We start from the raw sequence: 27,504 nt of genomic DNA, 5'->3' as shown, positions 1-27,504 counted from the left end.
CTTGAAAAAAGAAAAGAAAAATACAATTAAGTGTCGCATGCACATTAGTAAGGCCAATCTCATTAGACAGTTTCACGCAATTTATAAAACTGTCATATCAGATTTATAATGAAATGAAACACAGTACATAGCACTGTTGAAAGACATGCCGCAACATTTAATTCATGTATGGTGTTATGATCAAATATGTCTTTTGATTAATTCTTGCATGGTGTTGCGATTAAATTATCTTTCGATGAAATGATAACAACCTCAATGCAAATTTCATTATGACCTATGGGGCTTGGTAATTCAGCCCAACTTATAATTTGGGACGGAGGGAGTATATATTAGTCCACTTTATCTTAATGTAATATCAAGCCATGGTATATTGATTTTGCAAGTTTTTTCGTGAAAAAAAACTGATTACACCGCAGTTACCCCCCACCCCACCCCCACCCCCCATTGAAGCAGCTAGTCATTTCACTTTTGGTTGCGCTTCAGCTTTCAAGTAAAATATGTGAGTCGCATTGAATTGTTTGTGAATCAACATATAAACCTCTCACCCTATAAGTGAATCTTTTAGGTCAAAAAATTTGGGAATGCAACCCAGATTGATTTAATTGTGGATGATGTTGGTGGCGTCCTAGCAAAGGCACCGCATGAAGCACAAATAGAGCTGTTTGATTTGCTGATTGATGGTTGTCAGGAAGCAGTTAAAGAGAACACAGATATCAAGGTAACAACTGTCTACCCTTCTCCTTAACTGTAAAGGGCACTTTGTGACTTCTCCACCTTTACTAAGTTCTATTTGCACGTCCAATATAGGGCACAGTTTTGGATTTTTTTGGTGTAGCTGTGAAGCCCTATGAATTGCTGGCTCGTGTTGAAGAGCTTCAGTTCTTGGCAAAGCGAATTGCACGTTACAAAGATCCAATCAAGCAATATCGGATCCAGTTACCTTACAAGAAGCCTCAGTGGTCAGCAAGCTGTGGATGGACTGAAAGTAATTGCATTTGAACCTAGTTTTTTGGAAACTCTGTAAAAAATATAGGCTCTGATAGTTTGTTTTTTTGTATTGTCTCAGCTGATGATGCTAGATTGATGGTTGGAATTCATTGGTATGGCTACGGGAATTGGGAGAAAATACGGTTGGATCCAAAGCTTGGCCTGACAACAAAAATTGCACCAGCAACACTTGGTGAAAGAGAGACATTTTTACCACGCGCTCCAAACTTGGATAATCGTGCTAGTGCTCTCCTCCAAAAGGTACTCTTATGCACCTGTGCCTGTTTGTACCATATAAATTAGTTTGGATTTTTACAGTCTCTCAGGTAACAGTTATGCAAATTACAATGCAACTCCTACAATGTGTCATAGGATAGTGAAGTGGCACTTATGTGTTACCTTGAGAATGCAATTTTTATGGACTCGTATAAATGAATACCCCAACATCAGTAGTTCCGTATAATCCAACTGTTTATATATTTTATGCATTTTAATGTGGCAGATATGGCAATTGAGAAAAAAAACTATCCAGCAATTTCTTTATTTGTTTGCTTGACATGTTTTAGTTGCTTGGAGCCATGTATGAGATTTATTTTTAAAATAGCATAAACGGATGCTTCATCTTGATTTCCATGTCTTTATATTTTACTACAAGATTTGCATTCTATTTTGTTGACAAATTGTTGTATGTTTCAAGGAATATGCCAAGTTTAGTGGTAAGAGCTCAAAAGCCAAAGCAGGTGCCCGTCAGACAGTCAATAATGACAACAGTGGTGGAACTAGATCAATGAGAGGCCGGCAAAAGGATGCCCAAGAAAAGGATGACAATAAGTTGAATAAAGATGAAATTCAGAAGCGCAAGATAGTGGAAGCTGAAGCAAGAGAAGAAGGTGAAATTTCTGAATCAGAGGCTGAGACCAAATATCGTCTGGACAAGGAGGAAAAGTGGCTTGAATGGTGCTCTGAAGTTTTAGATGAGGAGCAGGAAACTTTGAAGCGCCTGGATAGGCTACAGAATACAAGTTTAAACCTCCCAAAGGAAAAGGTGTTTGCTTTTTCCATGGGCAGTATATTCTTAAACTGCCCTTCCACCAAAATCTTACCTTTAATTTACTGTGTTTAGGTTCTTTCGAGAATTCGTAAGTACCTCCAGATAATTGGGGACAAAATTGTGGAGGTTGTCCGGCAACACAGTGAGTCATACAGGCAATCCCGTAAGTCTAGTCGCTCCTCCCGTAAGTGTATCTGTTCCCTTCTCCGCAATCATTCTCTGAGAAATTGTGCAGAGAATTTTTAAAGGCGTATGGTTGGATCCCTTGATAGATACTGTCTAACTTATTGTGTTGCTTGCAGGCATGACCATGAGGTTATGGAATTATGTTGCAACCTTTTCAAATATGTCCGGGGAGCAGTTGCATGATCTCTATTTGAAACTTAGTCAAGATGTGGAAGGTGGAGTTGGCCCATCCCATGGTGGCAATTTCACATCGAATCCTCCAAGTAAGGGAGGTACCTCAAATCAGCTTCATCCTTCGAGAAACCAAAGGCCAACTAGGTCTCTCCAGTACACTTCTGAGTCTTTCCATAATAATGAGAACTCTGGAAGTTCCGAAGCCTGGAAGCGGCGGCGGAGGGCTGACCCAGATAACCAATTTGACACTCAGTCTCTGTATCAACCTCCTCCAATGATGACAAATGGAAATAGGTTGCAGGAACCTGGTAGTTCTGCTGGTATTCTTGGCTGGGGTCCAGTTGAAATGAGACGGTATGGTAATGAAAGGCCAAAACGTGGTGTTCATCCTAGTCATTTTCCTGCTGGGCATGGACCTTTGCTGTAGTTGAAGGAAGTAGTCCATGGAAACAACCTTGTCCATTTAGGCATAACTGTTCCCAAGGATTGTCAGCTTCCGTGTAGTTAGAAATGGTTGAACTCCATCGGAATTGAAATTCTTTTTGCACAACAAAAAGGAATAAGGAGCCAAACCTGACAGGATCGCAGTTTTGAATTCTGTGCCTCAAAAGTTATGCCTGGACTCCAGAGGTGATGCGCGGAACTGTTTACAGTTGTACACAGAACATCCTTCTGACACCATCTCACCAAAACAACCAAAACAAATATACATGGTGGCTTGTGACCTACCAAGAGGAAGAGTTGAGAAAGTTTTGTTGGTTCAGTTTTGTCATCTAATAGAAATTTGGGTTCATTTAGAAAAGTTAATCTCAACAATGATCTATAGTTCAATCTTCATACATGTATTATGTGTTGCATTGCAATATAATGAAATATGGTTCAGCTCTCTCCCCCTCCCTCCCATCAATGTTTCTCTCCTGTTTATGTTCTGTGTTGATGTAACTGAGCAAAAGAAAGCATGTAGCTCTCATTTCAAAGCAACAAAATGGTTGCAGCAGGCATAGCATGTGTTAATTTTTTTCCTATTTCTGTAAATAGAGGTGAAACGTCCTGTTGTATACCTCTATTGCTCACATACTGTTTCTGCGGAGATATTTCTGAATGTGGCGCGGCTATCCTGAATGGCTAGAACTAGGTGGGTTGTTATATACGCTTCAACTAATTGTTTGATACTACAGTGTTCTTATTTACATTTTGGCATGTCTTCTGAATCTATGATCTACGGTGCAGGTGAACCAGCTGATCCAAGTCCCTTTTACAAGTCATTTGGCTAAGGCAAACTTTTTGGAAGTTGCACGATGGCTGCCCACTTGTGATTTTTAGTATCGGCTAGGATATTTTCTCGTGTAATATTATATGATGTCTCCTTGGAAATTTTAGCACTGTATGATGAGCGAACACTGATAATGGTAGCGCCATTATTTTATGTATAGAAGGTCAAGTTACGAATGTATTGCTCTTGCTCAAGCTGCAAGGCGGCGGCGCCTCGTGCTTGTGTTTTGAAGCCTCTGACGCACAATTTGGATGTCTGGGTGACTTAAGTGTTGGGGCGTCATCATATCCAAATTTATCTGTTGCAACACCAGGAACAAACTGTACCTTTCATCTTGTTTGAGGTGCTTCAATGAGTGAGGACCGACGTGTCAGATTACGTTGGCCTGATGAATGTCTTCTCCTTCGAGGCAGCCCTTGCTTTTCTCTCCTCTTTTCCCAAATTCTTTGCTTGACCTATCCAAGCTGCGCTTGCTTTTCTTCCCAATTTTCCTAAATCATTTTTTATAATCTTTTAGTTTGTATTTTGAATCTAGTGATATTTTCAACTAATCCTCTCGTAGATCAACCTCTTCTTTCGTCGATTGTTTAAATTGGTTATTTGGCATATCACTAGGATAGAACCACTGCAGATATTTGCGGAAGCAGCTAGTACAACATAATAGAAGTGGAGAGATATTTTATGCTACTGACTTGAGAGGTGAAAGGAATGGTTGATTGTCACTATCGTCGTGTCCTGAATCCTGATCCTGCTTATATTACTTGCCCAAGCTTTCTTGCTTGCAGCCCTGGGAGACTAGATACTCCTGGAGGATGGCTAGGATTTAGTCTACTGAGAAGAAGATGCTGGCATATTGAAGGACCAAGAGACAGGTTCTTCCCTACACACGCGCTCTAATTCATTATATTTTCTATCAAACGTTGCTGAATCTGTTTATCGCCTCTTTCCATCGGATTGGCTGCAGAGAGAGCAGTTGCCGTTGGCCGTTGCGCAAGCTGGTTGTCGATGGTGCCATGGAGGGTGGAGGTGTCCCTGGCGGAGATGGTGTTGGCGATGCTCGGCGGCTGGGTCTCATCCTTCCTCGCCATCGCCTACGACGTCGCGCGCGCCCTCAGGAGCGCTCGCTCATCCGTGTCGTCGGAGTGATTCATCTTGAACCAGATCGCCAGTCAATTTTGCGTGCGTACTCACATGTTCCTGTACATCGGTAATCCAGTACGAATTTTTCTACACGATGCACATGGTCTATTCTCTAGCATATGCATCCCTCCTAAGATGAGACAAGATTGGATAAATTTGCATAGCTAGTGTATGTTCTTGTATATCTTTCATTCTTTCTATTCTTTCAAACGGGGGCGTTGCAGAGAGTCCACACTCAGTATTATCCTGTTCTCCCTCTCCTTTTCCTCCAGATTCTATCTTGTTCTTGTGCAATGGGAGCTGGGCGTCCTTGGTCACAGGCTTGAGAGCAGAGAGCTGCAAGCTGCTTGCTAGGTGGAGTTCGTTTGTAGGAATTTGGGTTCCAAAATAATTGTAATTCTGAAGTACTAGTAAAAAGGAAAAACAAAAAATCGTGAATAGGTTATTAGGAGTTGGGTTACAGGATACTCCGACGCGGAGGCGACCGGGCATTACAGAACTGAGCAGGATGAACCAGGGTTTCGTGCGCTGGCGCGGAGCGCTGGCGCGGAAGCCCCTCCTCGCCGCCGCCGCACTTTGCTATGCTGATTCTCTTGTAAACTCAAATCGATCATGGGGACCGGCTGATGAGAGCAGGCGCGGGAAGCAGGTTACAATTTCGCTGTCAGATTGTCACTCCCAAAACATGCATCTCACAGGACACAATCTTCCAATTCGAACCCTCATGGCTTGATGCATCTCACCTCAACAGACGCAAGCGGCAAGCAAAGATCCGTGATAAGCAGGCCTAGGCCACATCAGAACCTGACAATTCCCAATCCCAATCCGGCAAACTGAATTTGGACGCGGTCTTTACCTCAAGCGGCGGATACAAAATCTCTCTCAACTGTTCGGATACTCAATTGGCACACTACCTTCACTTATTTGGGGCTGCCTTTAGGTCTGACAAAACCAAGAATTCAAGAATTCATTCTTATGGTGTCCAGAAAGGAGATTACTGTCAACTTCAAATTTCCTACCTGAGGTAGGGAGGCTTCAATTGACCAACTCCATTCTCACTGCTTTGCCGATGTTCCACATGTGCACATTTTTGCTACCAAAAACAGTTTACAAATAGGTGGATAAATACAAAAAATATTATTTTTGAAGGGGATCTGATATTAATAATAAGAAGCCACCCAAAGCTGCTTGGGAGATGGTCATTCTCCCAAAGAAAGAAGGTGGTCTAGGTGTCCTTAATCTCAAAACACAAAATGAAGCCTTACTTCTTAAATATCTGCATAAATTCTTCAATAAAGCAGATATTCCTTGGGTTAACTTGTATGGGAAAAATCTATGCTGATGGCAAGCTACCAGGTCAGGTTAAAAAAGGCTCTTTCTGGTAGAAGGACATTTATCAAATTGCTGGATAAATTTAAGGGTCCGGCAACAGTTACAGTCAAGGATGGCAGTACATGCTTACTATGGTATGACCAATAGAAATTACAGATTCCAGCACAAGTCTATCCACAGCTTTTTTTCATTCACCAGGAAGAGGGACATCACACTTCAAAGAGCATATCAAATTGAGGATTTACAACAACCACTGCCCTCTCAAGCTTTCAATCAGCTGTTTCAGCTAGCTGCTGACCTAGAAGATTTGCCCCTCTCTGATGATGATTCAGATACTTGGACATACATATGGGGAAATGCATTGTTCTCCTCATCTAAGGCTTATAAATATCTTAAGGTTCATCAGGTTTTTAATTGGCTTTGGAAATCAAGGTGTCAAAATAAGCACAAAGTGTTTTTCTGGCTGGTCTTAAAGGACAGACTTAGCACACGTGATGTCCTCCGAAGAAAACACATGACCTTGCCATCTTATGCCTGTGTGTTATGTCCCCGTGACAATGACAGTGAAGAAACTCTTTTTCATCTTCTACTAGCATGTCCCTTTGCACAGGAGTGCTGGATACAAATAAATTTATTTCCTGATCTGCAACTTGAGCCATACTCCATTTTGGAAAGCTTCAGAGCTCAACTACAAGTTCCTTTTTTCATGGAAATTATAGTCATCATGTGTTGGAGCATTTGGATGGCCTAGGATTTTTAAGAACATCTCTCCAACAATTCAAGGAACCACATTTCGATTCAAATCAGTCTACGCTCTAATTGTTCATAGAGTAAAGGAAGCTTGGAAAGAACCCATATCTCAATGGCTAGAGCACACATTGTAATCTTTCTTATTTTCTTTCACACCTTCTGGGTTTCATGATTTGAACCTTTGTAATTTGTACTCTTTTAAATTTTTTTATATATAATCAACAGGGTACCTCCCCTCTTGTTTCATAAAAAAAGAGGAGAATGGGGACAGAAAATATGAGCGGAATCGAGACTGAGATATTCGAATGCACCACCGGCTGCGGGTCTCCGGCAAACCCATGTCGTCGTCGGCGGCAAATCCATAGCAATGGAAGAGCGAGGGACGCTAACAGCCGAAACGAAAACGAAAAAAGGGGTTATTTTGAAAATAAGTTGTATCGCGGAGAATAATCGCGATTCTAAATTGGGGGTTATTTGTAAATTTTGGATCATGGAGAATAGTCGCGATCCAAGTTAGGAGGTATTTGTAAATATTTGGATCGCAGAGAATAGTCGCGATCCAAATGAGGGGCTGGTTTGCAAAAACTTTTGACCGCGGTTCTGTGTAAGCCGCGAGACCTCCTGATCTCACCGGCGTTCCTCCTCCGGTCGTTGGCGGCCGCCGCCCGGCGAGACGACGGCAAGCCTGGAGGCTTCCACCGCCTCCGCACCTTTTGTATTCTTACCCGTTCGGCACAAGGGCGCTCCAAGGTCTTCACCAGCTTCGGCGGAGGGTGCCTGTGACGAGGCGCCCGGGGACACCGACGGGGAGGCATACGCCTCCGCCGTCGCCATTGCTCCCCGCCGGATCTGAACACCGCACAAACACGCACCACCCAGCGCTTGAACTCTCTCCGTGCTTCCTACAAGGTCCTGCCTCGGCGCCTCGCGTTGGCGGCCGCGCTGGAGTACGAGAGGACAGCGACGACCTGCGGGCAGGCAGCTCGATTCCTCCTGCCTCTCTGGTTATTGCAGGATGCAGCAATCAGATGCAGCGGCTGCGAGATATTTGAACTTTCGAAGCACAGAATCTGAAAATGAATACGATAATCATCTGGATCTGAATTCTGAGGTGCCTTGCTGTTCATTGGCCATTGGGCAATTCCTGCAATTGAACAGCGATCGCTCCCCATCCAGGCCCTTCCTATCTCCAGGACCATGACTCGTCACTGTCATCTGTTTGTTGCCCTTGTCGAGAAGGAAGGTCACAGAACTGCTTGTGCAGCAGGCAGGGCTCGATATGATCCATATGGATCAGCAATGGCCATATGCATTGTACAAGCAGCGAGGCATGATCGAGAAGGAAGGTAGCATTTTGACCGATGTCGGTATCAAGACGTTGACGACTCATGAACTGATGGCGACCAAACAAGCATTGCAACAAGGCAGGCAGGCATGGAGCACCATGGCCCATGATCCTGAGGAAACAGTTCGACGGAGAGGTATGGAAGAGCATGGCTCAACTGATTGATGTGCCGCGAGAATGTTCATCGCTTATAGACGCCGTTGCTGGTAACTTGTTGTGGCACGTTGGTCTGAAAATTGTGATTGCCTTCCAGTAATCATTGGCATGTTCTTTCAGCACTTTATCCGGGACCGGCTGATGGTAAGTTGATAGCTGATGGCTCATCTTTCTCTGAAAAAACAGCAGCCTAAGAGCAGATTAGATTTCCTTATCAGATTATCTCTCTGAATCGGTTAGCCTGCAGACGTACAAGACTTGTGTGACACTGTCGAATTGTTTGTTGGTAGCAGATATATGCATGGTATCTGAATATCACATCACTCGTACTCATTAGTAGGTTCAGCAGGTTGCAATTTTGCATCTGAATAACATGAGAAGAACAGTCATAGTCTGCAAGAATAATCATAGAGACGGCACACTGCCATGTAATGGTAACTTGAGTCTGAAGACTAGTGAAAAGAAAGCATATTCGCTTTAGCTGCATAACCTACCACTTGATCTGAAATGACACATTACCTGCATCTTTCGTGTTGCTATTGATGCCCTCTTGGTTCAAATAACTTTCGGTTCCTGTAGCTTTGCTCACAAGGCAAACTCCAATTTGTGCCAAACCCCTAGCTTACTCCTTTCGTAAGCATTTTCTTCTCGTTGCAGGACGGAATGTTTTTGCCGCCTTTCTTGCTTTCTGCTGGAATTGGATAAAGACGTAGAGGATCTTGAAAGAACTTTTCAGAATTTAGTCCCTTCCATTGACATGGAAACATGTTTGTGTGCTCTGCACAACGATTAGTGACTGTTGTCATTGAATTTTTCACTCGTTGATGTAAAATCTATTATTCTTGTTGCAAAAGTCATCTTTGTGAGATTAAAAGGTCCGGTCTTCATTTTCAATGGAATGCTAGTACCATGGATCAAATTAAACACTTTTTTCCTCTCAAAAAAAACAAAAATAAGCACTTTTTGCTTCACAATGCAAGATGGTAATGGTTGAAAAAGGCCTCTTTCCGTGAGCAGTAAAAGGTACACTCTTATTGCTGCATTTTTCCTAACCGAAAATGGAACAATTGTTTTTACCTCCAAATACAAGATGGTAATGGATCTATGGATGAAAAGTGCTCACAATGTCAAGGCTATTCCCAACGGACAGTGATATATGAGCTTACGTCAGGGCTTCTCAGGCATCTTACGTTTGACTATGGCATTACGCGTGTTGGTCGAGTTTTACCCAGTGTGATGGACAGCTTAACAAAAACAAGTGAATTCAGGAATCCTTAGGGGGTGTTTGGGAACACCGTGTTAAAGTTTAACACCTGTCACATCGGATGTTTGGATGCTAATTAGGAGTATTAAACATAGGCTAATTATAAAACTAATTGCACAGATGGAATATAATTCGCGAGACGAATATATTAAGCCTAATTAGTCCATGATTTGACAATGTGATGCTACAGTAATCATTTGCTAATGATGGATTAATTATGCTTAATAGATTCGTCTCGCGAATTAGCACAGGGTTCTGCAATTAGTTTTATAATTAGCTCATGTTTAGTCCTCCTAATTAGCATCCGAACATCCGATGTGACACTGTTAAAGTTTAGCACCTCGTATCCAAACACCCCTAGTGCTGTTACAAAATTCTGCAGGTTCAGAATCTGATCCAGTAAGTGCAGGGGGGGGGGGGGGAACAAAACTTTCCTGCTCTTTGAAAAGTATAACGAGCGCAAACCGCGTGAAACGACCGAATCAACCATAGTCGATAAAAAACCAACAGGCCAAAGGTCTCGTCAGAAAAGAATTCATCTTCTGTATCTGGTGACAGTTGCATATTCTATGTCAATTTTGCAGTCATCGTCGACTCGTCGCTCGTGTGTTTAGCTCTTTCAGTTCGCTGCCTTCTGAACTCTGTCTGTAGCACACCTTCCACGCTGAATCTCAGATATTCTATTTTTCCCCTTTTGATCTCGGGTATTCCTCTGTAAATTGTTGGACACTGTTTTGCTTTGAATATTAAAAACAATCAATATGTTTAAGTAAACCAAATAATGAAATTTAAATTTCTGTGTGTCCATTACTCACTTCCCGTCACAGAGAGACATGAAGCTCCAACCGCCAACGATGCGCCATCAAATCCATGTTAGTACTAACACGCATCGCATTAATCGATCATGGAGTGGCATTGATCATCAACAGCTAGGATGCCAGATGATTTGGGCCCAAAAAAGCAAGAACTTATGAAGATGCATGCGTCCATGTTGGTCCATGATCCAGGACCATGGTATTGTTCCCTTGTAGAGCTTATGCTCTCCAGCATTTGCAATGCGTGTGGGGGATGTTATGCTTCTCAAGCTGTAGACACGTAGTACTTGCAAGTTTAAGGAAAAAGTCTATCATAACTTCCTCACCTATTGCAAACAGACTACTTAAGGGGCGTTTGATTCCCTTTACTTATTTTTTAGCACGTGTCACATCGACTACAAAACCAGGTATTTTACCCCCTCATCTTTGCAAAACCGTTTACTTTAACCCCTTTGCTGGTTTGGACCGAATTGCTGACGTGGATCTGACGACAGATGGGTCCCACTTGTAAGGGTGCGCACGCTTCTTCCCTTCCGCAACTAGAGCCTCCAGGCACCGAGGAAGCCGGCCGTCGCCATCTCCCAAGCCGGACACCTGCCGGCTGCTGACCCGCGAAGCTGAAGCCGCCTTTCCCGAATACCACCGCGTTCCTAAAGCCATGCAGCCGCCCACCGTGTCGCCGCCGCATCCCCGTCGGCTGTCGTCACCGTCCGCCAGGTCCCTGCCGGCTGCGGCACCGTTGAGCCACAGGCCGCCACGGTCTTCACGAATCTGAGCACCACACTCCACCAGTTCGCCGTGGTGCACTGGGTCGCCCTTCACTCATCGTCTTGCTTGCCTGCGGCTCTGCTCTTCGTCCACCCTCGTTCACGAGCTCGCGCTCACAGCAGATTTGGGGGAGGAAGGTCAGTGCGACAGGAAAGGAATGGAGTGGAAGAAGGGATACGTCATTCGAATCGAAGCAGTTGCCGGCCGCGGTGACTAGCTCCCAGCTGCAGCAAACATGGATTCACCCTTGAACACGAAGAAATACGCAACGCGGAGGATTGGAGCTCCCGATGACTTGATTTGCAAAGGGTCCCTCAAATTGAGTGGATTAGATAGAGGCTTTAGAGGGAGACCTATTTTAACCGCCGGTGCCGGCAAAGAAGAATGGAAACGTGCGGATTTTGCCGGTTGCTGTTTGCTGTCTGGTGTTCCTGTACGGGGAGAGAGAAGAAGTGAGGAACTCCAGGAAGATGACGACATGCTGGATAGCTAGAGAGAAGAGAAAGTTTTTTTATTTTATTATATGTTATGAGTGGGACCCACGTGTTAGCGGTCCACATCAACAACTACGTCCACCTCAGCGGGCCAACATAGCAAAACCACCGTGTAAAACCAGGAAAGGGGGGCAAATAAACGGTTTTGCAAAGTTAGAGGGTAAAATATCTGATTTTGTAGTTTGGAGGGTCAAGTAGACTCTTGCAATAGGTGAGGGGGTTATGTAGATTTTTTTCCAACTTTAACGGTAAGTTGAAGTATCATCTGCCATGGACCTGAGGTATTTTTGGACATGGTTTAGCCGTCTGCCCAATGTCCATGCCTGTATGTATGTACTCCCTCCGTTCCTTATTATTTGTCGCTCGAGAAGAAGGTTTGTGAGGGAAACATGGTTTTTTAGAGATAGATAAAAAGGGATAGAGGGAGTACTTGAAAACTGTCAAAATGTTTCCGTGCCCCGTGCCCAATTACAGTTCCAGTTATTTTCAAAAGCGCTTGATAAATGTCGCTCGTACAAAATGAAGAATAATGTAGCCAATTTTTACTCTGTTTGTATAACAAAAATTCGTGGTTCGCGTAAAGAAAGGGGGAAAGAAAAAGAAGACGGGGAAAATGACAGGCTCACGTTTAGCTGAGTGGCAAGACGTTCAGGAACCTTCCTCTGCCCGTTTGTGCAAGTCACGCCCGCCCACTTCACCCAGCTGCCTACAACGGGTCCAACCCCAACACCCAAAGCCCACTGAGATTAACAAACCACCCAAAACTAACCAAAGAAACAATTTCTTCAAAATTAAGCAACAACAAACAGAAAAAAGGTAATTAGTTATTACTAATCACCCAAAACAATGTCCAGCTCCCAATCAGCTAATAACAATAATTAACCACCCAAATAATCACCAGTTCTGGTACTAATACCATTTAATCACCGCCTAATGACCTTGCTAATCACCCAACCAACACCAAGAAAAAAAACCAACAAGAACGCCGTCAAAATTTCCACCACCACAAGAAAAAATATTAAATACGCCTCCGATACCCCACCTTCCCCACGGCGAATTCCATTTCTCGCTTCGCTTGCTTCCACAACTCGCTTTCTTCGTCTTCCTCTTCCCCCTTTCCTCGCGTCCGGGTAACCGCCATAGCCAAAGAACCTGACCTCACCTTCTCCTACGGCGGCGCGGGCAGCTGGTGCTGCGCCGTCGTCGCGTGAGATGGAAGACTGCAGCGGCGTCGCGGCCGGAGTCGGCGGCGGGAGCTGCGGCAAGAAGCCGTTCCAGTTGGCGCGGTCGCTGACGTACCACCACCACCAGGGGCACCGGCCGGCGGGGGCGTCGGCGGCCAAGTGGCGGCGGAGCCAGCTCGCGGACGAGCCGCGCGCGCAGCGGCCGCAGGCGGTGGTCCTCTACACGACGTCGCTGCGCGGGGTGCGGCGCACGTTCACGGACTGCTCCGCGGTGCGCGCCATCCTGCGGGGGTTCCGCGTCGCCGTCGACGAGCGGGACGTGTCCATGGACGCCGCCTTCCGCAGGGATCTACAGGCGTTGCTCGCCGTGCGCGGCCGCGCCTTCTCGCTCCCGCAGCTGCTCATCGGCGGCCGCCTCGTCGGCGGCGCGGACGAGGTGCGGCAACTGCACGAGACGGGGCAGCTCCGGCGGCTCCTCGAGGGCGCAGCGGGCCAGGATCCGGCCTACGTCTGCGACGCCTGCGGCGGCGTCCGTTTCGTCCCCTGCATCGGCTGCGGCGGCAGCCGCAAGGTCTTCGTCGAGGAGGAGGACCGCGTCGTCCGCTGCGGCGAGTGCAACGAGAACGGATTGGTACGCTGCGCTAACTGCTGTTCTTGATCACCAACAGAGACGCGATCTTTCCCATTCCATTCATGCTACTAATTTAAGGATTAGAGGTTGTAGAATCAACAAAAAGAGAAGAGGGGCCTTCGGGTTTCATGGCGTGGGATTTGTGTGTATCCGATCATTTTGAAGATCGGATTTGCTCATGAAGGAGAAGAACATATTGTTCTCGACTCCTTGCTGCAAAATTGCCATATGGTGATGGTGATTGGAGAATAAGAACTGGGCTTCTATGTATATGTATCTGATCTGATGTATGAAAGATTGACACTGCTGTTAGTGCGATTAATGTAAATACTAAAGTTTGCCTTTGGGGTGCTCAATTTCTTCATCTCTTGTCCAGCTCTTGGTTTCCTCTCATCTTTCCTGCTGAACTAGTTGGAGATTTGAAGTTCTATTTAGCTGAGAACTGAGAAAATTTCAGAAAGACATTTTCATTTCTGAAATCTGAATAGTAGATGGGCTCTACATGCGTGCAACTCAAAACAACTGTAATCTGGAAATGATCCAACTACTAGTATATTTTTAGACAAAGGAATTGACCCAACTGTACTAACTTAAGGCTCCTTTTTTTTTCTTTTGCAATAACTAATATAAAGCTCCTTAACTGTTATCATGTTGTCCTTCAGCTCCTTTTATAACTTACATACGCCCAGCTTTTCGGTTCTTTTATGGTAGGGCACTAATCTTGAATAAATGTAACTTTGCGGCGGGAGCTCAGACATGAAATCATTAGGATTCTTTTATCAATTCATTCAGAAGAACTTGTTGATTGACGCAACTGGAGTTTATTGGACCCTCCCTGAACCTGAAGAAGGTAGTTTGTTAACATGATAAGCACTGAAGAGAACATGTAATAAGGAGAATACTCAGTACAAAATCAGTTATCTGGCTATGTTGTGCAATGCAAATCTGAATGTTCTTTGACTATTGGCCAATGGCCACTGGAACTGAAAAAAAGAGACGATTAAATCCATTACTATGCTTTCAGGGAACATAAGGTTCGATGTTATGTTATACTACTCCGTAGGTGCTTCGGACTTGTTTTCATATCCTGCTGAAAATCATCTAAGGCAACTGTTTTATTGACCTGCCAAAGGTCGGAAGAACGAAATTCAGAGGGGAGTTCCCCCACCCCCTCCTATATAAAAAAAAATGTTTATTGTTATGCTCTGATTTGCAAATACAAACTTGTGAGAAAATGATGTGATTTTTATATCGACATATTCGGTGGTTACTTTTGTCTTGAAATGTTGAAGCCTGTGGAATTGGTAATGCATAATCCTCACATGATGTGATGGAACTCAAAATCCACTCGCACGCGGTCATATGATTTGTTTTGTGATGATCAAAGGAAAGGCGAGGATAGCAGCTCTGTTCAGTCTCAAATTATCCCATCTACAGGTCAACAGCATATCTGATCAAGTTCGTCGATAATCCACGGCTGTTTGTAGCTGCATTTGTCTTTCGTTATGCTTGTTCTGGTTCAGTTCAGCACGAACTCCGCCCCAGATGGCTCGAGCCGAGAGCGCGCGTGTTCCCGTTTGCCCCGTGGCCGTCGACACGGGCATTTTTCCGCTCGCCGGTCGCGTACCCAGCGGCCTCGGCCTGCCGGGCGCGCACGGCGACCGCGACCGGACCGGACGGCCTCGTGGCTCCGTTTCCCGGGGACAGCAGCGCGATGGCTCAGGGAGCCTGCTGGAATCCGAGTCCGCATCGGCGTCACACGCACGGTTCCATGAAAAAGTTTCAGTGTCTGTTCACGAGGCCATGTGTCTTCCTCCTCCACATGTTCATAGTTAGATGTGGCCATGTTGCCACGTTGACCCACCGCTCCCAGTTCCCGGGGTACTTCTGACGGGGCTCATGCTCAAGCTCTGCTTCTGTTACATCTGACGGGGCTCATCAGTGAGTGGCCTCTAAGCAAACAACTCCGATTCCAGATTGCGCAGCGTCTGAATCTCACCCAACGTGCACGATCGATCATCCTTCAACAGTTCAATCCTGCACTCTGATCTCATCAACACGAAAAACTTAGCTGCTGCAGATTTATTACTGCTAGTTCATCTCCAGAATCCAGAGACAATGGTGGGTCTGGCATAGAACGAGTCCCATACAGAGAGAAAAAAAAAACCCAGCTACATCATTTACATTTCACTCTAGACTCCAGAGAGGTTCAAAGCAAAGAGAGACTTGCCTTTGGTTCTACTACATCAGCACCACAAGTTAACCATCCACAAATAATAGATCCCAACTACCTGCTACTAATGCAGTCTACGATATTACCATGTCCTAAGTTCTGACAGCTACGATTCCCTTAGACATCAGTTCTGAACTTCTGATTCATCATGGATCCATGTTTCATGCATGGGCACCAAGCAGAGCAACTCAATGCATTTAGCTCTTGCAGTTCGCTACTGCTCCTTCCAGATCCTCCCGGTGACCCGCAGCTTGAGCTCCTTCCTGTCGCCACCCGAGAAGAACAAGGCCATGTTCCTCTGGATGATGAGCCCGTCATAGCTGTCCCGGACTTTCCTGTGGCTGTCTCTGATGCTCCGAGGGACGCCTTGCCATGTCATCTTACGGCCACTGCCTCCAACTTCAAGGCTGTAGCTGTAGTTCTTAGCTTCAGCGTCGTCGCCCATGAACCGGAGGAAGGCAATGTAGACAGGTGCCATGCCCAGCTGGAATGCCTCGAAGTGCAGACAGAAGTACTGGCCGAAGCAGCTGAAAACCTGGAGGATGATTCTGTGATTAGCTAAGGCATACGGGTTACCATGGAAAACGAAACCACAACACAAGACAGGCTTTGAAAGGTTGTAGAACCATATTCTCCTACCCAAACAAGCGATGAGCTAATGATGGCAAGCATTCACTTTCTGTCAGTGGTGAGTATCATGAGTGATAGAGTTGATGATGGCAAGCATGCACTTGCTTGGGTAGTGAGCATTTTGACTAGCGTGCTTATAAATGTGCGCTTGGTTAACAATAAAAAAGGAAACAAATTTAATGCTAAAACCAGATCATAGGAACCTATATATACAAAGTTACCCAAGAGATTGAGATCGGTAAAGATCTCATGTTAAAAATTATGGCATCCTAGTGACATGAACTTATACCGAGAAAGATCCAGGTCAATCAGTACATGTAAAAAAAATGCAAAAACATGAACTTCATGACAGGATCGTAAATTAGAGAGATTTGAGAGCATTACCGTGAGCATCCAGGTGGCATTCTCAACTTCATGAGGATTTGATTTAACATAACGATGATTGAAAGTGCTTCCATTGTGCATGTCAACCTTGTGGTCATCTTTCAAGTGATTTACTAGATATGGAATGTCACCAGCAACTGTGCATTCAGATCCAGCATATGGACAAGTATAGGGTCTGTATTGGCATTGTGATTCATGTTTCAGCTTGCAATAGTAAGGGTATATGCCCAAGCACCCAAAGTTCTGGTACTTGCATGGAAGCTCTAGTGATGCAGCCACCTTTTCCAGAGCAAGACATCTTATGTTACCCAGTTCATGCCTGCATGTTGGGCAACGATTATGAACCCTTGGCTTGCATCCAGAACACAGAGTATGTCCGTTGGAGCACTGCACAAACACATTTGAAAACATTCTTAAAGAACAAACATACAAATTCAACCTCCTATTCAGGCTTAAGAATTTGCAGATAAGCTCTAATATACTGGACCCTACAAAATATCAGTTCCTCCAAAAAGACATTTGAAAAGATGTATATGTCATATCACAGACAATGTGAAAAATGAAAATGGGAAACGGCAGTGTCTACGCTTTATTTCAAACAGTGACTAACTGGCTAATGTTTGCTTTGTAAAATGTAATTCGAAAGGAGAGCATATCCTCAAAATCTCAACTCTGCCTAAGCTACAAATTCCCAATAGTCATATGTACTGACATACACATGGCATGTTAAAAGCCTAGAACAAATACAGAATATTACAAGTAAATGCTAACAAAATGTAATTGAAGTTGAGTGAGAGTTGTACCTGATGAATTGGAGGATACATGGCACTCAAACACACAGGGCATTCCAGTAGCTCACGCACATTGCCATAACTTGTCACATTTGGTTTCGGTGAATGCTGGATATGTTCACCAACAAGTTCAGTGACATCCAACATCTCCTCATTCTTTGGAGGATCAATAACCTCAGCATGGCTATCATCAATATAAGTAACTGATGCCATGGGGATGCCTATTGGTACAGAATCCTATTTGGAGAAAAAAGTGAGCAGGAGGGAAAGATGTTAAGCATACAAGTCAACAAAAAGATATTTAAAAATTAGAAGCAAAATTTTCATCCGCAGAAGTATTTTAAGATAATAAACAATAAATAATTGCCTAATCGAAGCACATAACCTTCCTGCTGGGCGCACAATCCCAAGGGAATCATGATATAATTGGACAACGCTTCAAGAGTATTGTAAAAGCTAAGACTTACAGTAATGTTGTTGACCCCACATAAAGGTTATATAAGAGACCACATTAACAAAATGGAAATCATAAGCACTTCATGGGCTTGGAGCCTTGGACTTTTATGAAGCTTTGAAAGTTTGACCCAACAAAATGATAATTTAAAAAGCAAGAATTTCAAAAGCAACAATTTGACCGGGAAGACTCATGCACTCGAAACATGGCCAGTGATATGTTACTACTACACACAGGGAAAGGGCCATGATACCTGGTATATTCACAGGACTTTCAAGTAACCATTTTAACCAACACAGAGTCCAGACTCCAGAGTGCATTCAGTTGAAATTTTCCAGACAATTGTTCCTTTGTGGTTTGAATACATGTTTGAATCAATTTTTCAGTGAAGGTACTAACTAGATGCCTAGACCTATATTTTGCTCACAGGTCGAATTAAAGAGAAACTACGCTATCCATCCATAGCCATGAGCTCAGTTGGAAAGGACGCCAGCTAATCTGGGCCCAATTCACTCCCTGAAGGAACAAGAAGACCGCGGTTCTAAGGAGTAAGGAGCACAAAGGTGTAATGGGAAAGTTGGTGGTAGAGGTAAATGATGGAGTGGTAGAGAATGAAAGGGAAAAGTGTGCCACACTGCCACTTCCATCAACATCCACTACACCTTGTATTGCTCCAAAAGCAGAAGACCAGCAGCTACTTACAGTTGCAATGAATACCCCCAAAAAGGACAGTTCATCACATAAAGCTTATTTCCTCCTCGAGTCTTCGTCTAAAGAATTGCTAGATCTCTAATAATTGCCCGTTGACAGAAACCCTGAATTTTGGCAGTGGGCATACAGAAATGGCGGACCAGCCGAATTATGGCAACATGTTGCCAGAAAGATATTGGCATCATAACTCAAATTAGAGAACGAGCACATCATGCTAGAAATTAATAGTCTTCATTATTTAGGGAAGGGAAACCGAGGCAAACTGGCCTGAGCCTAAAAGATTCCATGAAGTTTTAGGCACATGAAATTGATGATCTATTATAATTGCACAGAAACGGAATGGTGAGCTTATATGCCTACGAAGAACCAAAAAATAAAACACCAAATCCAATATAATCTCTTAGAAACAAGAAAAAGTCTCACATGTATAAATCATAGTGTTAAAACTAAGAAAAGAATAACAATAACAGAGCTTCTCAGATGCGGCCACCAAGAGAGTAAGAGACCCAACCCAAAATGTGACGGCCTGACGGGTAACCAACTATAGCTTACGGTGCATTTAACATTTAAGCTAATACATACAAACACCAATGGGGGAAAACAGTTTTAATCAATAAACCCAGCATCTCGACATTACTAGGAAAATACTCCGATCAGTCCCAGAGCGGCAAAAATTCCCCAAACAGAAGGAACCTGAACCCTAATCCGCAACCACCGCGCGCGCTCTAGGCGCCCGCACTCCTGATCTCACGCTCACATTTTTGAGCAAAAAAGAACAAGAACCGCAGGAGCACTGCAACGTCCCAAGATTTAAAAACGCCAACCTTTCCTCCGAAACCCCACTAGAAGCAACAAGACGAAACCAAGTGAGAACAATGCATCACCTCAGAGGGGAGCCGCGATCGGAGCAGGATGCCAGGGCAGAGGATTCGATCTCCGGGCGGCGGCTGGGCTCTGGCGTGACGCCAAGGAGAAGGGCTCGAGAGAGGAGGCAACGGCGTTCGAATTAAAGGACTGCCCCCACCTCTCTCTCTCTCTCTCTCACTCACTTCCCCCGAGTTCTGCGAGAGAAAGTTACGGGTGGCCTTCTTTTACCTCCTCGGGGTTTGGAAGCAGGGCTTTAAATTAAATTGACAAGTTTTTTTTTAAAATGGAGTATTATTCATAAATACAGTATGTGGACCTGCTTGATGCAGAGATCAAGGGTAAAATCGTTTATTCCATTTTCTAGATTTTAATAAATGGGGAGCGGGGTAAATGAAATTGTCTTGAAAACACTTGCGATAGTACATTTTGAAGAATATTCACTTAGGATTATAATAGAAAAAACTGAAAGCTGAGAGCTTTACATCTTTTGCAGTGACGGTACTGAAAGTGGAAGTTCAGCTTTGGCAATTCTGAAGACAAGTCAGCTTTAGCAGAGTGGACATCCAGAGACTGAAAAAGCAAACAACAACGGGGATTCGAATTACCCAATCAAGCATGCCGTTCCAAGAAAGAAGAAACAACAGGAACGGATTGTTTTGCCGGAGATTTACACGTGAACATGTAGTAGTAAATTTGTCCAATGGTCCAGTGGCCTGAGACAACCGTTGCAACTTGTTTTGAATTGATACTGTCAATCTCCCCACAAGTTTCTCTATTAAACGTCACGACTAACTAGAACGGATCCACCCTCCTTTCACCTCACTCTTCTTTTTTTACTCTGCTAATTAACATTTGCTTAACATTCAGCAAAGCGGTAACAAGGGACAAATTACAGCGCACATTTACCAGCTTTGGGGCACCTCTTCCACCCATCGACCATCGTACCAAGAACAGGACAGAGGCCTGTGTACAGCCTGAGCAATTATGCATTTATGGCCAACAGTAACTAATCAACATGGACTTCAATTGCAACTGTATCAGGGCAGGAGAAAATGAAATGTTCTGTCAGCCATTGTCCCACGGATCAACAACGAATCACCCAACTCCTCTGCTATATCACATGTACAATAAGGCCCCGTTTGGCCCCGGTTTACTTCCCTCCAAAATCCCAACTTTAACACTATGCAAAAAGAAGATTCCCCATCACATCAAACTTGCGGTACATGCATGAAGTACTAAATGTAGATGAAATTAAAAACTAATTGCACAGTTTTGTTGTACTTTGCGAGACGAATCTTTTGAGCCTAATTAGTCAATGTTTGAACAATAATTCACAAATACAAACGAAATGCTACAGTTGCGCATTTATAGCAAAATGCCAATTTTGCCACTCCCAAATTAGGAACAAGGCTGATTACTTTGGCTTATTTTTAACACCCGTCACATCGAATGTTTAGATACTAATTAGAAGTATTAAACGTAAATTATTTATAAAACCCATTACATAAGTGGAGGCTAAACGGCGAGACGAATCTATTAGGTCTAATTAATCCATGATTTGACAATGTGTTGCTACAGTAAATATTTGCTAATGATGGATTAATTAGGCTTAATAAATTCGTCTCGCCATTTAGCCTCCATCTGTGCAATTAGTTTTATAATTAACTCATATTTAGTCCTCCTAATTAGTCTTCGAATCTTGACACGGACTAAAAATAAACAAATTGAACCAAACGTCCTTAAACAGAGGGATCTACACAACTTCACTGTAAATCCTAGTACACCGGTATCTGATTTTTCGCTTCAGCAGTCAGCAACACAACAGGACAAGTTAACAGAGCTATGCATTAAGTAGAACTTGCAGGGTAAAGCCAGATTGGTCCCCCGCCTGTCCTCGTTCAAATAACGCCATCCAACGCGCAAGACATAAACATTACAACCATCCAATCAATAACCTGAGCGGCCGATCCAAAAACTGGGGAAAATTTTATCAATGGCAACCGTGAATTTGTACACTCCACTAAACTCTTCAAGATTGACTTCCAAACAGCAAGATGTTCCTTTGCAATCAAAAGCAGCGGTTATCATAAAAGTTACAACAAACAGGAATACAAGGGTGACTTTACCAGACACTAGGGTGACATAGATACAAGAATACAACATCATAATACTAGTGTACAGCATTTTCTACCTTTTCTCCTACTTCAAACCAGAAGAAAACAGAGCTGCGGGAATAGATGGCTCGCACATGCTGCAGTGCAAGTGTTCCGTTTGTCCTGACAGCCTTCGCACCCCCTTCAATCCGGGTGCGGACAACGGTTACACCATGTCCTTGCCCCTTGAGGGAAGGAAATGAATTATACTCTATTGCTGTGCTGATTATTGGAAAGGACAGATAGTCCAGAGGGTTTTGCTCACACTGCAGCAAACACTCTTGAATGGTCAATCTACCGCTTCGATGCAGCAAGCAGCATCCAAGTTCTGCTCTAATAGTCAAATTTGCAATCTTGCATGTCGATAGAAACTCCAATGCGCTGTTTGATAGGCCAATCAAAGAAAGGTAAGGTAAGACTGATAGATTGTACAGAACGTAACCAGAACCACATCACACTTTGCAAGTTCACCATTTCCTGAAGTAGACAAAACTTACAGTAACACCTCTTGATGGGAAAAGATGAGATCAACAAACAGCATGCTCTCAACTATCATGCAGACAAAAACTGCTAAGGTTCCAATATAGTTGAATTAATATCCTTACAGCAAGCATACAGCAACAAATCATGGTAAATTTTACTTTCCACTACTGCAGCACCACATAAATCATGAATGTATAGATTCGGTTATATTATACTGATCGCTGTGTCAATATAAGCAAACCACCATGCTGCCGATGTAAATTTACAGGAAACCTTATAAGCATTGCCTTTTTAAGGTTTACTAAAGATGAAACCTCACAGGCAATTTACTGGAAGTTAAGAAACATGACCGTATTAAATCTATGGACCACCATAGTGCCACTATGAAATGATTAGGAAGAAGCAGCAACAGTAGACAAGAAAAATAGCCACAGAGGAAAAGACCTTACTTGTCAGAGCCACGTGAACAGGTTAATACAGTATCATCGGGAAGTTCACCCCCACCAATCTGATGGAAGCAAAATGGATTCACAATTGCACCCACAAAAAAAGAAGTTCGTGCACAGTGCAGGAAGCATTCGTCAGATCAAATCTGTGTTGACATCTTCAGGGCTCAGGGACATGGAAGGCAAAACTTACAATGCAAATAGTCTTCTTTATTTGGATGTTACATGCAACATGGGTACCACCAGCCGCAACAAGAATGGTGTCACCAGGCCTTCAACAAGGTACATGGAAATCAGCCATAAGATCCTCTATCCACAATGAAAACTCAAAGAGAGAAAAACAAACCTAGCAGCAGAAACGGCAGCCTCAAGATTTGGATAAACTCCAGGCTCCATCACATCTCTGATTGGCCTCTCAACACGCAACCATAGCCGAGGATGGCATGCAAGGAAGCGCCATCTGTGGCAAACGAGGGCGGTGTTATACCTATCTGCAGGTTCAACAATGAAATTGCTAAAAGAAGTTCATCTTAAATTAAATGACAGAAAATAAATATTACAAGGACCACCACAGCTAAAAGCTAGAGAAATTCAAAGTTCAAACATATCAACTTTGAATGGTTGAAAACTTGAAATCAATTGAGTTGTGAACAAAGAAAAATTCCACAATAATGTTCACCTAGTTCTATACTAAGTAATAACCATCTCAAACTCCAATTTTTGTAAAAGATCGTCTGAGACAAAGCTACATTTTACAATAAGACAGCATGTGTCAAGTGGAACAAAGATCAAAGTTCCCTCAGTCTCTAAATATATGGTACGCCAGAACCAAATACACTGTTCCCAAATCGTACCAATTTGCACAACAACAGAGATACACCTCAAATTACCCTTTTTAGTGAACTATTACACGATAAACCACGGGAACGTCTATCATACATTACCCAAAACCACAGTGTTACTTGCATAACTGCACCCAACTAGGGGCATAATACTACATCGATTCAAGTGAACAGCACAAGCATCTACAGAGATTTTTCACCCTGACGCATCAAATTACTATCCAGTTCAACAGATCTTCCACACAAAAAATCTATGTCCATGTTAAAAGAAAGAGTCTAAATCTAGTTTTGACCCGTTACCCTGCACCTTCGGCATCCGCCCGAATTCGGCAATTCCACCACGAATAGGGAAAATAAGGTGTTTTCCCAGCGGTTACGGATCAGCCACTTGATTGTTCCTCCTAGGTAGATGGGGGAAGCGTAAGATTAGAAGTGCGAATCGAACCTGGAATTGGGCTAAGGAAACTGAAGATGTGCATGAGGCAGCCGTCGTCCAGGCTGTTCACCGGCGAGATCAGCTCCTCCCCTACCGGCGCCGCTGCGCGCCGGCGCTTCCCCATTCCTACTTTCTCCAGTCCCCTCCGCCAGGCTGCGGCTTGCGGCGCCGGCCGTGACCGTGAAGGGTGGTAGGTCGGCGACGGCGTGAGCACGGGATATCTCAGAATCTCACGCACGTCATGGCCCTGATTTTTCTCCTCCTAGTGGGCCTCACCTGCTATCGGGTGCAACTCCGGCCCTTTTTCTCGGGCCATCAAATCTAGCTTCTTGCATGGCCTGGCCGGAAAACATTTTTAGCCCACATACAGGGATCAGGCCCAAATCTTACTGAACAAGGCCCACGAGGCCATGCCTCCTAATGGGTCCCTTTTTCTTCATCTTTTTAGGCTAGTGAATGCTGCTGCTACAGAGTTCAGAAAGAAAAAAAAAATCAGTTGAAAACGGAAATGGAGAGGCCACGAGATCGCTTTAAAGCTTTCATGGCGTTGTGCTCCATTATTTTTGTTGATCCCTTTAAGAAACGTAGTACCAACCGTAGGCTCGTAGCCTGTATATTACTTATGATTTTCGGCCATGCTGCTACGACCCTACGAGTATATCTTTACAAGACTTTGCTAAAGCTTAGCAGATGAACCCTTAAAACAAGCTTAGACGTGAGGAAAAACTTAATGAGCAAGGAAGCATGTTCCACGAAGATATGTAATCGTGTACGTAGCGTGCATGGATATGCGCCGATTGGCCATCGCATCATGCGTGAGTTGTTTGAAGATATATTAATTCTAAGCGAATAAAGTTATATGTTCCCAGTATAAAACTATATGTAAAATCCGATCCCCTTGTTCGCCGCGTACCTTCATTTCACCGACATCGCCGCCCAAGGATCGGGAGCCATGTCCACCGTCGCCGTCCCGAGCCCGCCGCCGACGGCCTCCGAGGATGCCGAGAGCCTGAGGAAGGCGCTCCAAGGCAATGCACAGCTTCTCGCAGCCAGGCCATGGATTTTATTTCCGTTGCTTTTTTTTTTTCTTGTCAGTTCTTTTTTCCGTTTTTGCATTGCAATTGCAACTGACGCGGCGTCGGCAACCTCTCCTTGCGTGTCCGTCGATGCAGGATGGCGGGCGGACAAGGCTGCTTTGGTCGGGATCCTGTGCCGGCGGACGGCGGCGCAGCGGGCGGCGATACGGCGCGCCTACGCGTTCCTCTACCGGGAGCCCCTGCTCAACTGCTTCCGCTACAAGCTCTCCCGACACTACTGCCTCCTCTCCGTCGATTTCTGGGTAAGACTGCTTGTCTGGTCCGGTTGATCCAATGCCGGCAGTGTTCTGAACTTCCGATGCTTTTTTCCCCCTTTTTGTGCCAATATTTTTGTTTCTTTCATGGTTCAGAAAGCGCTGATCTTGTGGACGATGGATCCGGCTGAAAGAGACGCAAACCTGGTTCACGAAGCAGTGAAGAAGAAGGATGAAAACTACATACTGGTGCTGATCGAAGTGTCGTGCGCATCCACCCCAGACCATCTCTTGGCCGTCAGGAAGATCTACCTCAAACTGTTCAGTTGCTCCATCGAGGAAGATGTCGCATCTTCTCCTGCGCTCCGAGAACCTCTGAAGAAGGTAAATTCCTTCCATGGGTGCATGGTACTTTCACCAGAAATTCAGAAAAAGGACTAGGCTTCAAGCGTCGATGTTCTCCTCTGCATGCAGATGCTGGTGAGCCTTGTGAGCTCCTACCGCTACGCCGGAGAGCATGTCGACATGGATGTGGCCAAGCTGGAGGCGGCTCAGCTGTCAGAAGCCATCAGAGAGAAGCAACTGCACGGAAATGAAGTCGTCCGGATCATCAGCACCCGTAGCAAGTCTCAGCTCAGAGCGACGTTCCAGCAGTACAAGGAGGATCAAGGAAGAGACATCGCTGAGGTACTGAGCTGGACGCAAGTACTGAAAACTCCAAACATTCTGAGTTGAATCTTCAGCTAATCAGCTGCGTGTTCGTCCATTCAGGATATCAACAGCCGATGCAGCAGCCAGTTCGGCAGGATGCTGAAGAGCGCCGTCTGGTGCTTGACCTCGCCTGAAAAGCACTTTGCACAGGTATGTCGAAGAAGTTGGGACCCGAGCAGATGATGAACTGTCGAGATGGCATTGACACCCAGGGCGTCGTGCTCTTGTTTTTCAGGTGATCAGGTATTCCATCTTGGGGGTGGGGACGTACGAGGACTTGCTCACCAGGGTGATCGTGTCGCGGGCGGAGATCGACATGAAGCGGATCAAGGAGGAGTACATGGCGAGGTACAAGAGCGCCGTAACCCTCGACGTCGCCGGCGACACTTCCTTCGGCTACAGGGACATGTTGCTGGCCTTGGTAGGCAGTGAAGACTGAAGAGTGACCCCCCGCGCCTGCATCCTGTCCACTTTCAGTGCAAAAAAGAAATGTTGTTCGGGTGTGATACCGTTCCTGGACTGTAAGTTCGTACTATCACGCTCACATTGGTTAAAAGAAAAGTATATGTATCGCGTGTTGACATATGTCATATGTGATATGTGTGAGGTTTCAGTGACTTCAATCCCCCGTTGACTGCTGGGTCATGAAAATAGATGGGCCACCTGTCAAATGTATGGGATATGTTAATCTTTTTAAAATCAGCACGACCTTTATTTGTCGGATCGCGACGAGACCATCCGCAACATTTCTTCAGTATATTCCCGTATCTAACGTCCAGACGAACATACTATGGATCCTATTTGGCAGAGTTCCGTCTATTTTTATTCATCGTGAGAAGTGATTATTTATGATTCTCTAAATTAAATTTAAGTATGAAATGATCCCGAGCGGGAAGTAAATCAGGAGAAGAGATCCATAGACGGTGGGAACTTTCACTTAATCTTGGTATCCTTTCCCTCTTCCTGCAAAAAAAAAAAAGTATAGATGGTTTTTTCCGCTTGACCTTGATAGCCCTCTTCCCTTATTAGCATCGTAACCATACAAAAGGAGTGGTTATTCCCGCATCACATATAGACTAGTCATTAACCAAAGATAGTTGCTGGCAAAACCACCGCAACAAACTTAACACTTGAGGATGCGAAAACCTAAAACAAAACATTAACATGCTGCTGACCAACTATCCTTGCTTGATCGAGAGGATAGTAAGATGAAAAACGGTAAGTTGGCGAACACAAAGCCTTGTCACGTTGTATATTCACGTACTCTTGAATTAGAATAGACTCAACCACTCAACGCATCGCTAGTGTGAATATGTTAGCGTTACCTGCTGTTTGCTAAGGGCGTGTTTGCTAAGCCCTGTTCGCTAAAGTTTAGCACCCCCACTTTAGTCCATTTTAGCCCCCAAGCTTCCCAAACACCCCAGCTATATCTTGTGGGCTAAACTTTAGCCCCCCTCTATCATTTAGTCACTTGGGGTAGCTAAATGACTAAATGGACTAAAAAGTGGTCCCCCCGGGACAC

General features: G+C 44.5%; 5 protein-coding genes across 7 annotated transcripts in view; 3 read left to right on the top strand and 2 right to left on the bottom strand.

The window, feature by feature from the left end:
• Positions 1–3,375, top strand: part of LOC101771965 (protein CHROMATIN REMODELING 5) — a 14,640-nt gene extending 11,265 nt beyond the window's left edge. For 2 of the 3 annotated variants that reach the window (XM_004958524.4, XM_004958523.4), the window contains exons 26-31: positions 566–718; positions 808–985; positions 1,067–1,248; positions 1,685–2,032; positions 2,111–2,222; positions 2,341–3,375. In XM_004958524.4, the coding sequence (XP_004958581.1) occupies positions 566–718; positions 808–985; positions 1,067–1,248; positions 1,685–2,032; positions 2,111–2,222; positions 2,341–2,825 (1,458 nt within the window). In that variant the 3' untranslated portion in view covers positions 2,826–3,375. The remainder of the gene's footprint in view (positions 1–565; positions 719–807; positions 986–1,066; positions 1,249–1,684; positions 2,033–2,110; positions 2,223–2,340) is intronic. The other variant, XM_004958525.4, reaches the window with a different exon arrangement.
• Positions 3,376–12,772: 9,397 nt separating this feature from the next.
• On the top strand, positions 12,773–13,906 carry LOC101771295 (uncharacterized protein At5g39865). The gene has a single exon (XM_004958522.3). It carries the CDS (start codon positions 12,948–12,950, stop codon positions 13,575–13,577), a length of 630 nt encoding a protein of 209 aa, XP_004958579.1. The 5' UTR covers positions 12,773–12,947; the 3' UTR covers positions 13,578–13,906.
• Positions 13,907–15,600: 1,694 nt separating this feature from the next.
• LOC101770900 (E3 ubiquitin-protein ligase SINAT5) lies at positions 15,601–19,821 on the bottom strand. Its single transcript, XM_004958521.2, has 4 exons — positions 19,638–19,821; positions 17,601–17,825; positions 16,798–17,184; positions 15,601–16,318 (listed from the first exon to the last, which is right to left on the bottom strand). The coding sequence occupies exons 2-4, from the start codon at positions 17,799–17,801 to the stop codon at positions 15,998–16,000; spliced, it is 909 nt and encodes a 302-aa protein (XP_004958578.1). The 5' UTR covers positions 17,802–17,825; positions 19,638–19,821; the 3' UTR covers positions 15,601–15,997.
• Positions 19,822–21,627: 1,806 nt separating this feature from the next.
• LOC101770488 (F-box protein SKIP5) lies at positions 21,628–24,204 on the bottom strand. The gene is made up of 5 exons (XM_004958520.3): positions 23,990–24,204; positions 23,049–23,193; positions 22,896–22,974; positions 22,706–22,764; positions 21,628–22,154 (listed from the first exon to the last, which is right to left on the bottom strand). The coding sequence occupies exons 1-5, from the start codon at positions 24,102–24,104 to the stop codon at positions 21,791–21,793; spliced, it is 762 nt and encodes a 253-aa protein (XP_004958577.1). The 5' UTR covers positions 24,105–24,204; the 3' UTR covers positions 21,628–21,790.
• Positions 24,205–24,899: 695 nt separating this feature from the next.
• On the top strand, positions 24,900–26,657 carry LOC101770093 (annexin D3). Its single transcript, XM_022824691.1, has 5 exons — positions 24,900–25,319; positions 25,428–25,655; positions 25,746–25,958; positions 26,043–26,132; positions 26,218–26,657. Exons 1-5 carry the CDS (start codon positions 24,933–24,935, stop codon positions 26,419–26,421), a joined length of 1,122 nt encoding a protein of 373 aa, XP_022680426.1. The 5' UTR covers positions 24,900–24,932; the 3' UTR covers positions 26,422–26,657.
• The last annotated feature ends 847 nt before the right edge of the window (positions 26,658–27,504 follow it).

This window comes from Setaria italica, chromosome II (assembly GCF_000263155.2).
Source record: "Setaria italica strain Yugu1 chromosome II, Setaria_italica_v2.0, whole genome shotgun sequence".
In the NCBI taxonomy this organism is placed as follows: Eukaryota; Viridiplantae; Streptophyta; class Magnoliopsida; order Poales; family Poaceae; genus Setaria; species Setaria italica.
This window is presented reverse-complemented; position numbering and strand designations above follow the sequence as displayed.

What these genes read in the sequence shown, in the direction of transcription:
- LOC101771295 (XM_004958522.3), top strand. Translation starts at nt 12,948, where the DNA reads ATGGAAGACTGCAGCGGCGTCGCGGCCGGAGTCGGCGGCGGGAGCTGC.
- LOC101770900 (XM_004958521.2), bottom strand. Translation starts at nt 17,801, where the DNA reads ATGGCATCAGTTACTTATATTGATGATAGCCATGCTGAGGTTATTGAT. An exon ending in TGTATCCTCCAATTCATCAG is followed by an intron (nt 17,185 to 17,600) that starts GTACAACTCTCA and finishes GTGTTTGTGCAG; the next exon opens with TGCTCCAACGGACATACTCT. An exon ending in ATGCCACCTGGATGCTCACG is followed by an intron (nt 16,319 to 16,797) that starts GTAATGCTCTCA and finishes ATCATCCTCCAG; the next exon opens with GTTTTCAGCTGCTTCGGCCA.
- LOC101770488 (XM_004958520.3), bottom strand. Translation starts at nt 24,104, where the DNA reads ATGGGGAAGCGCCGGCGCGCAGCGGCGCCGGTAGGGGAGGAGCTGATC. An exon ending in TTTCCTTAGCCCAATTCCAG is followed by an intron (nt 23,194 to 23,989) that starts GTTCGATTCGCA and finishes TTGAACCTGCAG; the next exon opens with ATAGGTATAACACCGCCCTC. An exon ending in GCTGCCGTTTCTGCTGCTAG is followed by an intron (nt 22,975 to 23,048) that starts GTTTGTTTTTCT and finishes ACCTTGTTGAAG; the next exon opens with GCCTGGTGACACCATTCTTG.
- LOC101770093 (XM_022824691.1), top strand. Translation starts at nt 24,933, where the DNA reads ATGTCCACCGTCGCCGTCCCGAGCCCGCCGCCGACGGCCTCCGAGGAT. An exon ending in TCCTCTCCGTCGATTTCTGG is followed by an intron (nt 25,320 to 25,427) that starts GTAAGACTGCTT and finishes TTCATGGTTCAG; the next exon opens with AAAGCGCTGATCTTGTGGAC. An exon ending in CTGAAAAGCACTTTGCACAG is followed by an intron (nt 26,133 to 26,217) that starts GTATGTCGAAGA and finishes CTTGTTTTTCAG; the next exon opens with GTGATCAGGTATTCCATCTT.